We start from the raw sequence: 13,710 nt of genomic DNA, 5'->3' as shown, positions 1-13,710 counted from the left end.
AAATTACTAATGAATATTCATGAGATGAATAATTCAACAAATTAATATCTTGATCTCAAGAACTCTTGTCATTATAATGAAATGCGATTCCTTCAACCAAAATTCGTAATAAATTTCAAGACTTAACATCGCTCATATTCATAAGTTTGTTGCCTATAATTCAGATCATTACTACCAGTAATTAAACATGTGTCCCTTTTCAAAAGTCTTCCAACTGTTTCCCTGATTTCGCTAGTTAATCTTTTATATTTTTGTTACGTTTATATGCTATAATAGACACTTGAGTAAACATTTCACTGCATTCGTTTGCAGATTGTTCCAATGTTTTCTTATAATTTTAATAAAGTGTTTCACCATTTGGTTATATTTTGTAATAAGAGTAAGTGGGTAATTTTCTTGTTCTTGTTACGTTTTTCTCTAGTTTTTTTTATGAATAATTTGGAACCAAAATCGAAGGACTAACGAGTTCTGTCCCCTTGTTGTTTTAAGCTTGTAATAGATTCAGATTAAGTATGCTAATTAGATATGTGCGCATAAAAAGTGCGCACAAATCTCAGTGTGTAATTTTAAATTCTCAGTGTGTAATTACAAATTCTCAGTGTGTGTTTTCAGTTTATTTATTCTCAGTGTGTCTATTTAAAATCTCAGTGTGTAATTTTCAATTCTCAGTGTGCGTTTTTCATTTTTGTAATCTCAGTGCGTCTTTATGAAATCTCAGTGTGTAATTTTTAATTCTCAGTGTGTAATTTTCAATACTCAGTGTGTAATTTTCAATTCTCAGTGTGCGTTTTGAAGCTTTTAAATCTCAGTGTGCTTTGTTGTAATTCTCAGTGTGTAAATTTTTCGAAAAATGGTTTAAACATAGTTTTGACGAGAACGGCTTGCCATACATATAGTTAACTACTTCTTGAATTTCAACATAAACATTTAAAGTTGAAAAAATGTGCCTTTACATTTTTTGGTTCATTAGCAATGTAGGTCAATAGAACATAACTTCTAAATTATAAATGCAAAACATATACTGAATATGAAATTATATTAACATAGATTGTTACTGGGTATGAGGAGAACTGCAGAAAATATTTTATTAAGGGTGCTCGCGGGTATACATCGATTCTTTTATTCGCATTTTTTTCTATAAATGAACTTTATCATATACTTAATGGGAAAAAAAAAATTTTAAAAAGAAGACACCGTTTATTTAAGCTCACAATATACCTTCGAAAAAAGCATGCATTTTTGTTCAGGTACTTTTTTTCTATTGAACAAATAGGAGAAAGGTAGGTAATAGCGAAATAAAAAAAGAAATAAATTACAGAAATAGCCTAAACTTTACAATTGTTTAGTCTAAGTATGTAGCTTATTTGAAAATAATAATAAAAAATTTAGGTTACCGATGAGTAAAACAAAGATATTTAAATTTTAATGCCAAAAAATTACATTTTTGCACCAAAGGGGGAAATTTGGAGCTTTTCTTCAATGATATACACATTTTAAAAAGTCATCTGTGGCCAAAACGAATCAATTTTCTTGGTTGACTTTTGTACCATACCATAAAGTAACAATTGATGGTGTTAAAAATAAAATTTATAATGAAAAAAAAATGTTTAAATTTTTCTGTAATTTTTGTACCCTCAAGTTTTTTGGGGTATTTGTTTCACATTCATTCATTCCGGCCTAACAGGTAACAATACAGAATGGGTTTGTTAATTGCTGAAATCCGTACAGTATCATCAAATTGTTAACATACTTTGATGGACTGTTGACTCCACTGGCAATCATAGCACATCTCCTTATTTTTACATACAAATATGTAGCTCTTCAGAAATTTTCCATATTTCAATTCCCAAATGTTTGTCAAATTCAGGCGGTAATTGATATCATATATATATGTTAAATGATTAAATACAATCATAGTCGGATAATACACAATTTTGTTCTTTAGATATGTGTAAATGATTTTATTTAGTGAGGGAGATATCTCAGTTTGCTTCATTCCGGTGTCAATCAAATAAATATGAATACCTTCAATTTTAAAAGACTCAAAAGTCTTCAGTCAGTTATCCATGTTCTGTGAACAACATCGGTTTCAACAATAGTATCGACATATTAGTTAATAATAAAAAGTTTACGAGTTGGACTAGGTAGTTATAAATATTTCAAAGTTAAACTGAGGCGGAAAATACCAAAAGGAGAATCAACGCTCTGAAGTGGAAGAGAAACCAATAAGATCAAGACAACATAATGAAAAGACAAACATCAATTTACAAAACGCTTCATGACAAACTAAAAATTAAGCAATTTAAACCACACCAAAACGGGGTTGATATTTTGTATTTAAATTATGGTAGAATGACATGTTAGCCAACTGAACATTTCTGCTCTTGTATCGTTTCCCACAACCTAAACCTCATTCGAAAAACCTTTGAAATGTATTATTGTTTTGTTTGTGTATGGTTTGTCTTTTTTACTGACAATAACATAGTTTATAAAACATTTCACATAAAGAAATCTTATTTAAAAAGTAAGTCTGATGCACCTACGCTTTGTATTAGTGCATTTGGAATGAGCAATGACTTATTATGGTAAGGTATGTTTCATTGTTTGTGGTAAACATTATTATGGTAACTAGGGGTATATTTCATTGTTTGCGGTAAACAGACACAAAATTACAAATTTTATTGAAAACAAAACTTCCGATTAGGAAATTTAGGAACATTCAACAGGTGATAAACGAAACATTTTCAAGTTTAATGTGATATATTAAATATTATCTCCCATTCAATGGAATTTTAAGAGTCTCTTGCTGTGCTCTTTTGACAAGCATTTAAAAGGCGGCACTACAATATCAATTTTAAGTGAAATGAACTTTTGTGATGAAAAACATTTTTTTATAAATTTTATTCAACCTTATAAGTATTGACTCATAAATTTGGTGTTGAACCCTCTAGACCCAAATCAAAAAGCAATAAGGCAACTCTCCAGATATGCAATGTACGTCAATTTGACTAACACATGGTCATATATAAAGAGGGAAAATGTATTATGTGTTATAAGTAAGGGAGCATCTTAACATTATACAAAGTAAGTTTTTAACATTCACTGACTTTGAGGCAACATGGTTAACTTTTAGTAAAAGAGTCTACAATTTCAATACAATATATTATTGAGACACGAAAGATACTTTAAAAAAACGTTAACAAATTTTATTATTTGGGAGGACAAAATATTGAAATGACATCAAGTTTTTTCCCGCAATTTTCATTGTGTGTTCTATTTTTGGATTAGCCTTAAAATGAATAAAGAATATTATTCGAGTTGTTTATATTTTTTGTATCATTTTTACTTTATTCCTTTAACAGATGAAAATCAGTGAAATATTGCTATCTGGAATATGTCTATGCATTGTGACTGGATCCCAAGCATATCTCTTAACCGATACTATCCAAGATCCTTCAAACTCTCCAGTGCATACTCATAACACCCAAAACAATGTCGACATCCCTTTGGGAAATATTAATGTTATACCAGTGCAAACTGGTAATATGGTCGATAACAGTATTGACCAGAGTCCAGCGATGGTTATCGACGATGGTGTCCCCACTGGTGGAGGAATAATCGATGATATTGGATTCCCTGATGAAAACAAAGGTAAATATTGTCTATAAACTGACTATACATTTGTGTACTTCTCTTTTTTTATATAATGTGCTGTAAATTCATTTTTAACCTTGCTTACGAAAACTATAAGGCATACACTTTCCGTCGCTTTTTTCTTTCTTTCTCTTACTAACAAAGTTATCAAATTTGAACTTATACTTCGGCTTCAAGATTTATAGAAGAGGTAACTACTGATTAAGGGATATTTCCTTGATAAACGTTTGATTATTCACGAAGAAGTTAGGTGATAAAATTCGCTATTCAGCTCGCGTATCCCTCAATATACGTTGACAAGCTGCTTTGCATATGGCATCAGGTAGACCAATATGTGTATAGGAGCTACTTTTTCAAATTCTTATATCTTTCCGGAAGGGTGATATACGTGATAGTCTTGATTCTGTTTGCTAAAGAACTATAGCAGATTTTTCGTGCATTTTCTTTTATAAGAAGAATAAACGTTATTTCTGCCGTATATTTTTTGTCAAAACATATAAATTTTGTGTATGTTCAAGATATTTTCCTCGCCAAAAGTGCTCAGAAAATTTTTCGTCTAACAACTTGTATTGTTGCAAATACTCCTCCTGATCTTTTTAGTTTCTTGTCCAAAGTATTTATGATGGAATCTAATGTGGAATTTGGTGCAAATTATTATAAACATGAGCCAGGCGGCAGATAGTAAATATTGTAGAAGTTCATTGAATTGTTACATTACAGTATCGACAAACGAAGATGATATTTACAGTTCCTCTATGGTCGTTGACCGGACAGGTTTATCAGATGATCATCTGGATGATGATACGTTTGATGCCAGTATCAATATTGGGATTGGTAAGATTTTCACGTTGAAGAAAAAAAAAATTTAATTTTTGTTTATTTATTTGACCATTTTTGTGATTTGAGAATTATTCTAAAATTTAGAAAAAAATTTAAAAAAAAGATAAACAATACTATGAAATTACATATTTCAATATTTACAAAAACAGACTGTTTATAGCCGCTTAAGTTTTACTTCACTGTTGCTAATAATATAGAAAATAATACATACTTTGTTTGCTTTCGATTATTTGGCTGTTTTAAAAATTACATGAAACATCTGTTGTCAAATTATACTTCTAATGCCAAGGGGTAATTTATTCATTTGTGTTTTAATATACTGATCTATCTGAGAATCTACATGTATGAATCTATTATTTACTGTGTTTATATTTCTTTTTATCTATTTATTGACTAACGAATTAAAAATAGGCAAATTAAATTGTGGTAATTAACTAGATTTTAAGCTTTTTGAATAATAAAGTAACATACACATCAAATTATTTTGACCTTAGTTCATTCTACGTTTGAATGCTGCCAGAATATTATATAAGACATATAAATGAAAACAATTCTTTTAAAATTCAATAAATCGGAAGCGATTTTCTATATTAAGGAAATAAGAAGATGTGTATGATTGCAAATGAGACAAATCTCCATCAGAAATCTAATGACACAGAAGTTAACAACTTTATAAATATGTCAACGTACGGCCTTCTACAATGAACAAAACCCATACCGCACATTTAGCTGTTAAAGGTTCAGAAATGACAAATGTAAAACCATGCAAAAGATAAAACTAACGGCCTGCTTAATTTACAAAACAATGAACGAAAAACAAATATGAGGATACAGCAACAAAAACTATATCAGAAAAGCTCAAACTTTAAAAAAAATTAAAGCCAATGAGTACTATACATATCTGAAAACGGATATATTTCACAAATATAAATGCCATCAAATAGTCCAGTTGAGTATTACAAATGAAGTTATCGACTGAATTCATTTTCCATTGGATTTTTTTCAGCAACTGAAAACTCTATTATGGAATCAAACAAGATTTGATTATGGCACATTAAATTATATTTCAGGAATGAATTGTTCCCGAAACGGTGTTAATTACGAAGAAGGCGTTGGAATATACGATGATGATATTTCATGTAAAATGTATATTTGTGAATTTGGTTCGATGAAGCCATTCTATTCTAGTGAGTAAAGATCCCTTTTTCACTCCCACCTAACAACGTAGTTCACTGATATTTTTGAATCTATCAATATAATATTTATTTTGTTTGAAACAAAATAAAAGGTATAGATACTAGTATCTTTTAAAATACATGAGGAGCTCAGGCGAAACGGGACATATAAAGCATAGACAAATTAATTTTAGTTCAAATTTGCATAGGGCGTTGGAACCAAACTAATTTCAAAAGAATGTTCAAATCAAATAATAATAGAACTTCCGGTTATGATTAATTAAAAACGTATCAACAATACTATTTTTTGGATCCCTGACGATATATGCTACCATACGGGATTTACATATCTAACGATGTCACTGCTGTTTGACAAAAAGCGTTGCAACAATCTATAATACTAAAATTACGAGGTCCAATTTGTCAGCCGTCATCGGGTAAAAACGACAAATCAAAGAATTCAACTCTATATATAGCTAATATAGGACAATGGTGTAGATTAAAAATTACACCACTCCAGACCCTTTTGTTTTCCACATAATTAATATTGCCAATAATTAACAAGTTCCGGGTCGAATCCGATATCGATACCAATAATATATATTCACCTGTTACCTATTACCTTATCTGTACGTTCCACATTTGACAGGCGCACCACCAAACGGTGTATTTAGGATTTTGCTATATACACGGGTCATAATCAAAGGGCCGACACTACTAAATTCAAATCTTTGTCAAATTTTTCCCTATTGTAGTTTTATTCAGCAATCAGCAAGACTTTCTAAGATAACTAATATGGGACAATGATGTTGATTAAAACATACTCCATTCCTGGATAGCCAGGACCTTTTGTTTTCCAAATAATTAATATTACCAATAATTGACAAGTTCCAGGTCGACGGGTTCAAACAGAAAGATTTGAAAGCAGAGAAAACTGTGTATCTTATAATCGACATGACTTTATCAGATGACAATACCAATTACTAAAATAAGGCTTAGGCATAGTTGTATACTTTAATTCAGTTACGGACCAGCGATATCACGGGTGTGTACTTGTATCGTTTATAAATCGCTTATAAAACTAACGGGCACTGTTGTGACATAAGAAAGTATTTCGTAAATGACAAAAAATATTTACAAATACTATATTTAAAAAAAATAAGAAAACGACTGAGGGGTTATATCAACAAAGGTAACCTATATCGGAGAATAAGTTAATGAAATTTAAAGTATGTTTTTTCGATAAATATACTTCGAAATCTCTATGAACAACTATATTGATAGTTCTCAGCATTATAAATGTCATTACAAAGGTCCGTGTTTGAACCTCTGTCTGTTGGTAAATAATTAACCAAATATTTAATATATACTTGCAGTGTGTTACATGGATGATAAATGTTACGATGCAGGCCAAACATGGGTATCTGATTGTGTGCAATATACATGCATCTTGACTAACCGTGGCTTCATGTCACAAGTATCAGGAAAACGTAAGTAACATCAAAGGCATTTAAATGTAAAATGAAAAAGAAATGTTGTTCATGCATACTTCATCACTCGTCATTGTGCTGTTGTGTGTATTCTTGTCTTTCATTTTTCTAATGTGCTTTGTATTCTAGTATATGACTTTTGTGCTTCTTTGTTACATATTTCTTTGTTTTTATAGTGATGAAGATTATAACACAATGTTGACTGCTGTATCCCTTTTTTGACAGTTTTACCTATTATGTCGTTTTGTTTGTTCACATATCTTTGTAAATATAATGGAATATGATGCGACTGTCATATAAGTGAGAGGTTAAGCTAGCTGTAGAACCAGGTTTAATCCACCAGTTTCTAGAAGATGACAGTTGTTATCCATTCGTTTGATGTGTTTGTGATTGCGATTTTGCCATTTGATTAGGAACTTTCCGTTTTAAATTTCCCTCTCCCCGGAGTTCAGTATTTTTGTGATTTTACTTTAAGATAGTTATATTAAATAAGAATTGTAGAACAATTTACTAGACGTATACTGTTTGAGGGAAGAGCACAGTTTGATCAGTTCAATAATTCTTATACTAAGATTTGCTCATTTATACTTTGAGCTTTCTTCTTATTCGATGTTTTAAAGGAACACTACACTTCAATATATCGTCTATACAAGTGCATTTCTAATAAAAAGACAAAATTGACATAACAATAAATCAAACGTTCTTTAACTTCAGTTTGCAAATTAGAACGACGAAAAGGTGGAACAAAGTGTTTAAAAGATGGCGAGTCAGGACGGACCGCTCCATGTGTTAAACGGCAGTGCAAAGTCACCAAGATGAACGATGATTTCATCACAGAACTATCCCTACATCCGGAATTTGGCGGTAAGTGTCTATTGTCAAGTATGACGATGAGGAGTGTTCATCAACATTGTTATGATTGTTACGCAATAGCGTGAATTGATAAAGAAAATCCAAACTAGCACACACATATATCTGTACCGGATTAATATAAAAAAGACAATGAATATTTGTTAGTTCTGTTTTTGAAATACGATTATTTTACTGTAATATTAAATTTATGTTTAAGGTTGTGGCTATGCAAAAGGTTGTAGAGCGCTTAATGAGAAATGGGAGTATAGATGTGTCACTAAGCAATGTATTACTGACGGATGGAACTTCATTAAAATATCTTTGTCACCAAGTAAATACAGCGTGTATCCAAAATATCTAACCTATCCATTAGTATTAATGTATCGCTAACAACAGTTCTTTTTTCTTAACTTACCTCTTCCTAAAATTCCCATTTGTATCCACATATGTTTCTGTAATCCTATTTCCTACAATATTATCATTGACAGATTTCCTCATAGTCTGGTAAAGAAATAACTCTTACTTTGGTATTTTTTTACTAAGCTGTACTGATTTTGTTATCGATAAGTCTTCGAAAAAAATTTTTTTTTTGGAGTTACCTAGTATTATATTATACTCTTATTTGATGCATTTGACATAATCAATGTATCAAAGTTTGAATATAAGTTTCAGACTTACAAGAAGACGTGTCTTGGTACGCAACTTGTTTCAACGGTATTTAAGGCATACGATATTCAGAAATCTGTACAATTCAGTATCAAAAATTTTCATATCTAACCCTTTCCCCTTCAATCTAATGTTTATAAGAATACTCACTACTAGAATAGCAAATAACAATTCGTCGTTGAAACATATGAAGTCTACACAGGTCATGTAGATGATATGGTTTTGATACCCTAGTTTGATATTTTAACAAAACATAATCCTGTGTCATATTATTTAAAACAATGAAAGGACCAACTTTAAAATGTAATTTAGTTGTTAGGTTTAGAACACAGATATTTTGTGCTTTATAAAATGCTGATATTTGGACAAAGAACTAGTGGAAGGCCGACATGTGACATATAGTTGCTAACCTGTTTTGTCATTTTGGTATCTGGTGGAGAGTTGTCTCATTGTACCATATAATATTATAGTGGTGTTTCCACAACAATTTTCATTATTTTACATCGAAAAAATACATGACTAACAAAAAATAAATTAAAACAAATGTTTGAACATATGTATTTTTACATCCTTTTGAGAGTATCGTTCTAATGCTTTCACATAACATATAGATTGAACTTACATTTAACTTGTAAGCTTAACACATCACCCCCTGTATCTGCGTCTACCCCTGCTTTTCGTGTGAAACTATATATGTCTGCTTCAAATGTGTTGGTGTTTGATATTGGATTGTATAACGACTGGTTTACCATGCAAATGGTTTCAACAACTAATTTGCTTTGCTTTTAAGGAGAAGTTCTAAAAACTCAGCACAGCATATATAGTTATTATGTGTTGTCGTCTTATGAGTAAATTAATTAAAGATTATCAAATAATACTGTTATTGTATACACCGTCTAATTAAAATCTAATTCATATCTTCATGATTCGGTTAAAGCAATCTTAAAACGACAGCTTCTGTTTTCTGTTTTAAAGACTTTTCGAGATACTGTTGTTTGTCTTTTATGTTTAGTTTTATTTTATTTTCTGAATTAAAGCAAAATGGATTAGACACAAGTAAATCATACTTATGAAATTTCTCCATGTCTTTTATGATGCACACCTTCAAAAGTTTGTAGGTACGCTGATGCAATAATCACATGAACAAAAGTAAAACAGAGTGTTGTTGAATCCTTTTAAGCAAATCGTGAACACAGGATTGTAAGTTTGATAAGATTGTATATATATATCTATTAAAACAACTCCGTTAAAATATCAAGGGCAACTGTTGTGGAGTTTTTTTCCCCTCATACACATCAATACCAATATATAATGTTTTGCAGGGTGTATACGCTTTGGTAAGTGTTATGGTAACGGACAATCAATTACTACAAAAAGATGTGTGACAAGAATCTGTCGGGTAAATGAACTTTTTCAGAAAGCATGGTTTGAAGAAACGAAGAGAGGTAACTTATAAAATTGAGAATGGAAATGGGGAATATGCGAAAGAGACAACAACCCGATCATAGAGCAGACAACAGCAGAAGGTCACCAACAGGTCTTCAATGCAAAGAGAAATTTCAGCACCCGGAGTCGTCCTTCAGCTGGCCCCTAAACAAATATATACTAGTTCAGTGAAAATGAACGCTATACTAAACTCCAAATTGTACACAAGAAACTAAAAGTTAAAATAATACAAGACTAACAAAGACCAGAGGCTCCTGACTTGAGACAGGCGCAACAATGCGGCGGGGTTAAACATGTTTGTGAGATCTCAACCCTGAGGCCTCCCCTATACCTCTAGCTAATGCAGAAAAGTAAATGCATAACAATACGCACATTAAAATTCAGTTCAAGAGAAGTCCGAGTCTGATGTCAGAAGATGTAACCAAAGAAAATAAACAAAATGACAATAATACATAAATAACACCAGACTACTAGCAGTTAACTGACATGCCAGCTCCAGACTTCAATTAAACTGATTAAAAAGATATGTCTTCATCATATAAATATCAGGCACAATCCTCCCTGTGAGGGTTTTAGTATCATACCATCATAACATATATGAGAAGAACATAACCCGTGTCATGCCAACAACTGGTTCATTAATAATAAATGTGTTTAGTTCCGATGCAAAGACCCTATAAGTGAAACAATATTAACGCCAAAATATGCAATCTTTAATGATCTGACAACAGTATCGTAACTACATCCCTTCTTAATTAGTCTATTTAAAGGTTTTGTTAGCTTCTGAGGTGAATACTGACATTTTTGTGCTTTATAAAGAATATTTCCATAAAATATTGGATGTGAAATACCTGAACGTATAAGAAGTCTGCATGTTGAGCTATATTTCTGAATGATGTCCTTATACCGATGATAAAATGTTTTGACTAGTTTGTCATATCGAAAACCCTGGTGTAATAATTTTTCTGTAATACATAAATTTCTCTCGTTAAAATCTAAAACATTGTTACATACACGAGCGAATCGTACAAGTTGAGATATATAAACACCGTAAGATGGTGACAAGTGAACGTCACCATCTAACAATGGATAATTAACGATAAGAAATGAGAAATCATCTCTTTTATCATAAATTTTAGTATTAAGCTTTCCGTTAATGATATATATATATCAAGATCGAGGAAAGGGCAGTGGTCATTGTTAGTATTAGCTTTATTTAAAGTAAGTTCAACAGGATACATTTCTTTAGTATACATACTGAAGTCGTCATTATTGACGATATACGGAATCTCCAAAGCGAACAAAAATGTTATCTAGTAAAAATTCAAGGGCAGATTTAGTATCAAAGCATGTCCAATTGATATATTTTTTTGTTTATTGCTACTAAAAAATTACTAGAGTTTGAACATATATATTCACATTCTGACTTTTTAAATGCCCATTTAATTAGGTGTGTGATTTTTTCTTAATGAGAATGTGAGGCAAATTATGTGGTTTACAGGGTATTTATTGCTACTAAAATTGTCAACTTACAGCAGTTTTTTTTTTTTTATCTTCGTTGTGAAATTGTCCATGTATGTAAAATATTTCAAACAAATAAAAAGAGATGTGTTATGATTGCAAATGAATCACAACGAACATTCAATAATAGGCCGGCCAACAAAATTAACCCATAGTTCGAATCATTCATTCATTATATAAAATGACTGCCTAGATTTTCCACCTTTCCCGTCCTCCCTTCCTCGGTTCAGGAATCACCTAATTTATATTGCCACCAGCAACACGATATGTCATTAGTAGTGGAGCAAAATGTTTCCTTTCCGGTACAAATGAGATCATTCCCGTTTTTTGATCGGATTCGAGTCAATCTATAGTTAATATATAAAAACGTAATTACGAATTATTATTACAATAGCAAATACAATTTCAATATGTGGCATATTCAGTATTCGTAGCTGTATACTATTAGTAAAAAAGATAGACAGAAATTAAAAAAACCTGTAAGAGATACAACAAAAGTATAATTGTCGCATATGTTTAACAATTACATTTACACTGTAGAAACTATCAGCTATTGTTTACTTAATTAGGATGCAAGTTTGAAGGTAAATGTCTAGAAGAAGGAGAAACAGCAGTCAGGAGATGCATAGAATTCACTTGTACCAGAAAAGTGGTTCGAAATAATAAAACAAGAATGGTCATGAAGAAAACCAACAAAAATGGTAAAATCATTATATAAAATAATTAAATGCATACATTTCCTTTAAAAAAGACATTCTTTTAATAATAAGAATAATGTTAAGTTGTCATGATTTTGAGACATGTGTTTAAAATACAAAAAGAAACCAAATTACTTATATCTGTCCGAAACGAAATAGATATACAACAAATATGAATACACTTCGTAAAGCCCTACGATACGATGTTTAGAAACAAAAAATAACCATATAGTTAATGATAGAACACATGACAATATAACTGTATTGTATGTTTTTTTTTATATTTACAGTTTGTGGTGTAAAAAAGCCAGATAACTACTGATCATAAACTTTGTCACGGAATGGAAACAGAATATTAGTGTACGACAAAATTCTTCTGATTTGTTTTAACATGATGAAGGATGCATTTTCAAAATTTATATGATGATTTGATACGCTTTTTAGTGTGCAAAATATTTCAAATAATGTTTGGACGATAATAATGATGGTCGACATCGAAGCTTCACCTGATAGAGATTCAATTGACAAAATCGGTTATAAATAAAGTTTGATTTTGCGATTTATAATTTGTGTTTTGTTTGTCTAATTTTCCATATTAATAAATTAATAACAAAAAATAAATGTCATAATAGATTATTTTCATGTTACCGTAAAAAGTAAAATAACAAAAAAAAAACGAAAACGGAGGAAAATTCAAAACGAAAAGTCCCTAATCAAATGGCAAAATCAAAAGCTGAAACACATCAAACGAATGGATAACAACTGTCATATTCCTGACTTGGTAACCCTATCTTGACCCAGTTACCTTCTATGCACCGATTTTATATTTGATTTTACATTTGTGGTTTTATCTTACTTGATCGAGTGCAAAGATGTCCCACCCTAGAGTTCGTTAACCTGTCAAAACATTATATAATCCGGAGTCAAAAGTTGGTAATATGAAAATAGTCTAAGTATGTAGACGTAAGTCATTTCCTTCTCTTTCAGTTTTTTCTTCTTTTTACCGTTTGGAAATATGAATAAAAACTCATTACGGATACCAGACTTAAAACAATACAATCCACTTGATTGCGAACAGTTTAGTGTCAATTTGGTATCTTCTTATCCTTTTTAAAGGGAAAACCAGTTGTACTTGTAATAATTATAATGTATTATTCAAATATTAATATCTAAATTAACTGGTGACTGTACGAAAAAAGACCTTCCGAATACTGTCAAACAACTTATTTTCGCGGATACTTTATTTCGCGTTTCATCCTTTCTATCACACTTCGCGGGGACTCTTCGCGAGGACTCTTCGCGATTCACCAATTTTCTTGATGTAGTTGAATACGGAAAGATTTGTTTTACATATTCGCGTTATTTTTC

General features: G+C 30.9%; 1 protein-coding gene across 1 annotated transcript; it reads left to right on the top strand.

Moving 5' to 3' along the window:
• Positions 1 to 3,363: 3,363 nt before the first annotated feature.
• LOC143078164 (uncharacterized) lies at positions 3,364 to 12,908 on the top strand. Its single transcript, XM_076253115.1, has 9 exons — positions 3,364 to 3,651; positions 4,375 to 4,488; positions 5,565 to 5,681; positions 7,046 to 7,159; positions 7,874 to 8,023; positions 8,229 to 8,342; positions 10,000 to 10,122; positions 12,214 to 12,345; positions 12,633 to 12,908. The coding sequence occupies exons 1-9, from the start codon at positions 3,546 to 3,548 to the stop codon at positions 12,662 to 12,664; spliced, it is 1,002 nt and encodes a 333-aa protein (XP_076109230.1). The 5' UTR covers positions 3,364 to 3,545; the 3' UTR covers positions 12,665 to 12,908.
• The last annotated feature ends 802 nt before the right edge of the window (positions 12,909 to 13,710 follow it).

The sequence above is a fragment of the Mytilus galloprovincialis genome, chromosome 6, assembly GCF_965363235.1.
Source record: "Mytilus galloprovincialis chromosome 6, xbMytGall1.hap1.1, whole genome shotgun sequence".
Taxonomy (NCBI): Eukaryota; Metazoa; Mollusca; class Bivalvia; order Mytilida; family Mytilidae; genus Mytilus; species Mytilus galloprovincialis.
Note: the sequence above shows the minus strand (reverse complement) of the source record. Positions and strands in the feature narration are given on the sequence as shown.